The 6,256-nt window shown below is 42.1% G+C and overlaps 1 protein-coding gene across 1 annotated transcript in view; it reads right to left on the bottom strand.

The window, feature by feature from the left end:
- Window positions 1–6,256, bottom strand: part of Styx (serine/threonine/tyrosine interacting protein) — a 34,538-nt gene that overhangs the window by 22,071 nt on the left and 6,211 nt on the right. Inside the window, exons 2-3 of the mRNA XM_005355386.2 lie at window positions 1,654–1,686; window positions 213–266 (exon numbers count right to left, since the gene is read on the bottom strand). Of these exons, the coding sequence (XP_005355443.1) occupies window positions 213–266; window positions 1,654–1,686 (87 nt within the window). The remainder of the gene's footprint in view (window positions 1–212; window positions 267–1,653; window positions 1,687–6,256) is intronic.

Consider the following 6,256-nt stretch of genomic DNA (forward strand, 5'->3'; position numbering starts at 1 on the left):
CCTCCCAAGTGCTGGAATGAAAAGTATGTGCCACTACCATCTGGCTCACTTCAAAACTATTAATGGTCCAGTAAATTTGGAAGTAGGTACAAGTAGTATGAACACAGTTGTATATAAATGTTCCCTAGACTAAAACTCTTACTGTTAAAAACTTACCTGATAAAAAGTTGGTTTACTAAAGCCTCTTGGAGAACCTAAGCTAAAGTTCATACCTTGCTTTTCATAGCAGAAGAGTATGGGCCTAAGAACAATCCAGGCAAAACTTCCTAGAAGAAAAAATACTTATGTCAAACTTAAACCTATAGTAAATGCATAACATATATCTGGATTTGTCTGTGTATGCAGGGGCTTTGCAATATTCTGGTTAAAACTTTATTCAGGGAGCATTTCCCAGGAACATTTAGCAAACTGGTATGAGAAAAACAGGTGTGCCTTTATAAATCCAAGTGAGATGCTCCAAATTTAAATTTCATTCTAAAAAGCCAGAGATTTGAGATCCTATAGTACTTTTTATAAGAAGGTTGAATAGAATCAGCACATTTTATTGTTGATGTTCGCATTAATAAGACCTCTCTAGCTTTACCCTCTGCTATAGTCTAAAAAAAAAAGACAAAGAAAATCCTCCCTTTAGAATTACACGTACACTAACTTTTATTTGGTCAAAACAAAAGCAATACAAGAGCCAAGTACAGTGGAACATACCTATAATCCCAGCACAAAGGAGGCTGAGACAGAAGGATCTTGAGTTTGAGCAGGGAGGGTTACAGATTAAGTTCCAGGCCAGCAGAACTCACACTCAGACCCAGTCCTCCCCTCAAAAACAAGTAGCACAAGATGAAACAGGACCCAAATGTCATCCCAGTAAACAAAAGTAAAACCAACCATAATTAATCACCGTGGACAGCACTGAGCCCACTGACTTCTAAGGCTCACCCTGCAATCTAGGCAATCCTCCTGCTCAGCATCTTGAGTGCAGAGATTATAAGAATGGCCCCAACAGCATTTTACAAGTATAAATCACATTTTACTTATGTTACCATTCCTCATAACATCAAGTTATCTCTTAGCCGGGCGTTGGTGGCGCACGCCTTTAATCTGAGCACTTGGGAGGCAGAGGCAGGCGGATCTCTGTGAGTTCGAGACCAGCCTGGTCTACAGAGCTAGTTCCAGGACAGGCTCCAAAGCCACAGAGAAACCCTGTCTCGAAAAACCAAAAAAAAAAAGTTATCTCTTATATATACTCACATATGGCTAAAAGTTTAAAAGGGTGCTTTTTTCTCTCTCCATGTATAAGGGTTGTGAGAGGGAGATTCAGTAGGAAAGCTGACACTTGAGCAGCAAGTGCTCTTAAGCACACAAAGCCATCTCTCCAGCCCTAAACATTTCATTTTTAAAATGAGAGAAGCAGTGGCTCCTTAGGCACATCCATATATTGTTCTGACCCTGAATCTAATCCAAGAGAGATAAGGAATTCATTTCACATATTAAAATTGTATTGACACAAACGGCACGTAATGCATATATACATTATATAATATTCATAACTAGGTAAATATGACAAACCTACAGATTATAAGGCAGCAGGTCTCCTTTGTAAAGTAAGAGTTATTTAATAGTGGGGGGCTGTCTTGAATAAAGTAAAAGGTGTCATACCTGCATCTCTCGTCTCATAGGATAAGTCCACTCCTTGAAAAGGCAAACAAAAAAATAAAAATAAATAGCATGAAAAATATCACAGGCTAATAAATAAGATAACTCAAGTCTGATAATCTAAGTTTGATCCTTGGAACCCAGGTGATAAAAAACCGGAATCCTGAAAATTATCCTCTGACCTCCAAATGTTCTCTGAGCATGCGAGAACACAACTCAAGCACATTCATGTGTACACACACACACACACACACACGCACAATATAAACAATAACAAAACATTATTATTTTTTAAGTGCCACATAGATGTGACCAAAAAATTAAGATTCATGAAGAGCAAGATGGCTAGCCTGTAAAGGATGCTTGCCACACTCAAGTCTGACTGGTTTGGGACAATGGTCTATATTCTGTCAATTATATTTTAAATAAATGCTGATTGGTCAGTAGCCAGGCAGGAAGTATAGGCAGAACAACCAAGCAGGACGTAGAGGCGGGTCAAGGAGAACAGGAGAATTCTGGGAAGAGAGAAGCTTCGTCTGCAGTCCTATTCCAGCCACAGAAGAAGCAAGATGTGACTGCCCTGCCGAATAAGGTACCGAGCTACGTGGCTAGCACAGATAATAATGGGCAAATATAAGCTGTAAGAGTTAGTAAGAAGCCTGAGCTAATGGGCTAATCAGTTTGTAACTAATACAGACCTCTGTGTGATGTCTTTGGGACTTAACTGTAGAGAGAGCCCGTCTTTCGGGGGCGGGACGGCCTCGGACAAATGTTTACTTAAATTGGGGCACGCAGACGCTGCGGCCCCTTTCCTGTTTCGGTGCATCGCTGGAACTCCGGTTGCGTGAGTGTGCTATTTACATTTGTATCAACTTATACCAATTTGTCTGTATTAATCCGATCCGCCTTCACTTAACAATTGTGAGAACCGGGCAGGACAGAAACCCTGACAACACTTGACAACCTGAATTCCACAGTAGCACCCATAGACAGATGAAATCAGAGAACCAATTCCACATTAAGCATGAGTAATTTTTTAATACATTTTTTAATACAGATTTAAAAAACATTATACTGTTGTGTGTGTGGTACTGGGAAAGCAAACCCATGGCTTTATGCATGCTTGGCAAGTTGTCTACCACAGAGTTGCACCCCCTAAAAACAAACTACATTAAACTTGAAATCATTTTACAACACTGGATAAGAGTTCAGTGGTAGAAATCTTGGCTGACATGCATGAGGACACAAGTTTGAACTCTAGAACTGCAAATAAACAAAAATAGCCTGGTATGGTGGCATATGTCTACAATCCCAGAATTTAGGGGGCAGAAGTAAAAGGACTGCCAGGAAAGTCTAAGACAGTCTGATCTACACAATGAACAAACCAGGGCTGCTTTGTGTACACACACACACACACACACATACACACACACACCCTACCCCTACAGCAGATATCTTTGGTGACAGAAATCAGGGTACAATTTGCCTGGTATTATGTCTGAACAGATATAGAACACTTTTCTTCTTTTAGTTTTATTTTCTTTTGCTTATTACATTGTCTTAGTGCTTTGCCTGCGCTCTGTGTACCACTGTGTGCCTGGTTCCCTCAGAGGCCAGAAGTGGGTGTTAGATTCTCTGAAAAGTGTTACAGATGTTTGTGAGTTGCCATGTTGGTGCTGGCAATCAAACCCAAGTGTGCTAGAAAAGCAGCAACCACTGAGCCATCTCTCCAGTCTCAATGATACCTTTCTATACTTATAGATTCTTCAATCTTGAAACAACAGTAGTCAGTCGTAATGAGTACAGCGTATCTACCAAAACTCCTTGAGTTACACATTTAATACCTGTACACTGCACTCTAAACAGAGCACCTAAACTGAGCATGGTGGCACATGCCTTTAATCCCATCACATGAGAGGCAGAGGCAGGGGAATCCCTTGAGGCCCGCCTGGACTACAGGATGAATCCAGAGCAGCCAGTCGAGCTACACACAGAAACCTCTCAAGAAAACCAACTCAACAACAACAGAGCACTTAGCCAAAATGACATACTATATAACAAAAAGATTAGGCTAAGCCATAATAGGAAAAATTTAAAAGTAAGCCTGTATTAGGGTTTTCATTGCTATGATCAAACATCAGACCAAAAGCAACTTGGGGGGAGGAAGCAGTTTATTTGGCTTACATATCCCAAGTCATAGTCCACTGAGGAATGCTGAGGCAGTAACTCAAACTAGATGGGAACCTGGAGGCAGAAGCTGATGCAGAGGCTATGGAGGACTGTTAATTATTGGCTTGTTCCTTGTAAGTGCTCAGTGTGCTTACTCAGATGACTATAGCTTATGTCATGCGGCTAAAAAAATTAGCAACACAGTACTTTAACCACCAGTGTAAAAGCTGAGAAAACCAATTTTTCAGGAACAAGAATAAACAGAAGGCAATGCCACATGAAAGTATCCTTGGAAAGGTGGCTCAGCCATCAGGACCAGAGCTCTGATCCCAGTACTCATGTCACAGGCCAGGAAACCCACCAATTCATGTAACTCCAGCTCTGAGGTAGGCAGACACAGGAGGATTGCTTGGGTCTCCTGGCTTTCAGCTTTGCCAAGAAAAAATGAGCACCAGACCCTGCTCAGAACAGGCAGAGTGATAAAGGACTGTGTGTGAACACACAAGTGTATCCACTTATACACACTGGTGTTGGAGGCCCTTCTATATTTGTGTTGCTTTCATTGGTTAATAAAGAAAACTGCCTTGGCCTAGTTGATATGGCAGAACTCAGGTAGGCGGGGAAGACAGAAAAGAATTCTGGGAGGAAGAAAAGCAGAGACAGGCAGATGCCATGATTCTCCTGCCTGAGACAGACGCTGGTTAGAATCTTTCCCGGTAAGCCACGACCTCATGGTGATATACAGATTATTAGAAATGGGTTAAACTAACATGGGAGAGTTAGCCAATAAGAGGCTAGAAATAATAGGCCAGGCAGTAATTTAATTAATACAATTTCTGTGTGATTACTTCGGGCGGCCGGGACAAACAAGGGGCCCTGCTCCTCCTACAACAGCACACACATAGGATTTTACAAACTTAAAAGATTTCTTCCAAGCTGGGCATGGCAAATCCCAGCACTCAGGAGACAGAGGCAGGTGAATCAAGCCTGGTCTATACAGTGTTCAGGCCAACCAGGACAGCATAGTGAGATTTTTATTTTTTTTTTATTTTTTTTTGGTTTTTCAAGACAGGGTTTCTCTGTAGCTTTGGTGCCTGTCCCGGAACTAACTCTTGTAGACCAGGCTGGCCTCAAACTCACAGAGATCCGCCTGCCTCTGCCTCCCGAGTGCTGGGATTAAAGGCGTGCGCCACCACCGCCCAGCTGTGAGATTTTGTCTCAAACAAAACAAAACTCCTCAACTTCCCCATGTATTATTTTTATTGATTTTATTAGTAAATTTCTCATTATATAACCTGATCACACTCACTTCCCAGTCCTCCAAGGTCCACTCCCTACCTTATGACCAATCCCACAAAAGAAGAAAACAAAACACAAGTCAAATTTGTGTTGTCTATATACTCACTGGAACATGCTCAAACTCCCAGTAGTTAGCCCCTTGGGCGCGCACACCTTTAACCCCAGCACTTGGGAGGCAGAGGCAGGTGGATCTCTGTGAGTTCGAGGCCAGCCTGGTCTACGAGAGCTAGTTCCAGGACAGGCTCCAAAGCTACACAGAGAAACCCTGTCTCAACCAAAAAAAGAAAAAAGAAAACTGAGTCTTTCCCTAGTCACTCTCATGCCAGAAGCTGTCCACTGTGGAGAGCTAACTTCAGCATCCTTGTCACAATGCTTGAGAGTTCTCTTCAAAGCCAGGTGGTGGTACCCACCTTTAAGCCCAGCACTTGGGAAGTAGAAGCAGGTGGTACTGAGTTCAAGGCCAGCTTGATCTACAGAATTAGTTCCAGGACAGTCAGGGCTACACAGAAAAATGCTGTCTCGAGACACCGAAAAGGGAAAAAATAAATAAACAAAACAGAAGCACATATAGGAGAAGTGTCCAGATCTTCTGAGGGGTACTTGTATGAAGAGGGAAGACTATCCTCTAGAACACTGGTCCTCAGCCTTAATGCTGCAACCCTTTAATACAGTTCCTTGTGTTGCAGTGACACCTAACATAGAATTATTTCTTTTTTTTTTCATAAAATTATTTCATTGTTACTTTATAAATGTAATTTTGCTGCTCTTACGAATTGCAAATAAATGCTATGTGACCCCCCCAAAGGATTGAGAACCTCTGCTCTAGGCTATGATAAAAACTGAGAATATGTAACAAACTGATAGTAAATAGACTAATAAGAGAAAAGGGATAAATTTACTACACACACAGGTGATATTTAGGAGCCTATGGTGGCACATGCCTGCAGGCATAGCACTTGTGCATCTGCAGTAGGATAGGAAGAGTTCTGAGACCGTGTATGTGTGTGTATCCTTAAGAAAAAGACACAAGCCGGGCGGTAGTGGCGCACGCCTTTAATCCCAGCACTCGGGAGGCAGAGGCAGGTGGATCTCTGTGAGTTCGAGACCAGCCTGGTCTACAGAGCTAGTTCCAGGACAG

The sequence above is a fragment of the Microtus ochrogaster genome, chromosome 17 (genome assembly GCF_000317375.1).
Source record: "Microtus ochrogaster isolate Prairie Vole_2 chromosome 17, MicOch1.0, whole genome shotgun sequence".
In the NCBI taxonomy this organism is placed as follows: domain Eukaryota; kingdom Metazoa; phylum Chordata; class Mammalia; order Rodentia; family Cricetidae; genus Microtus; species Microtus ochrogaster.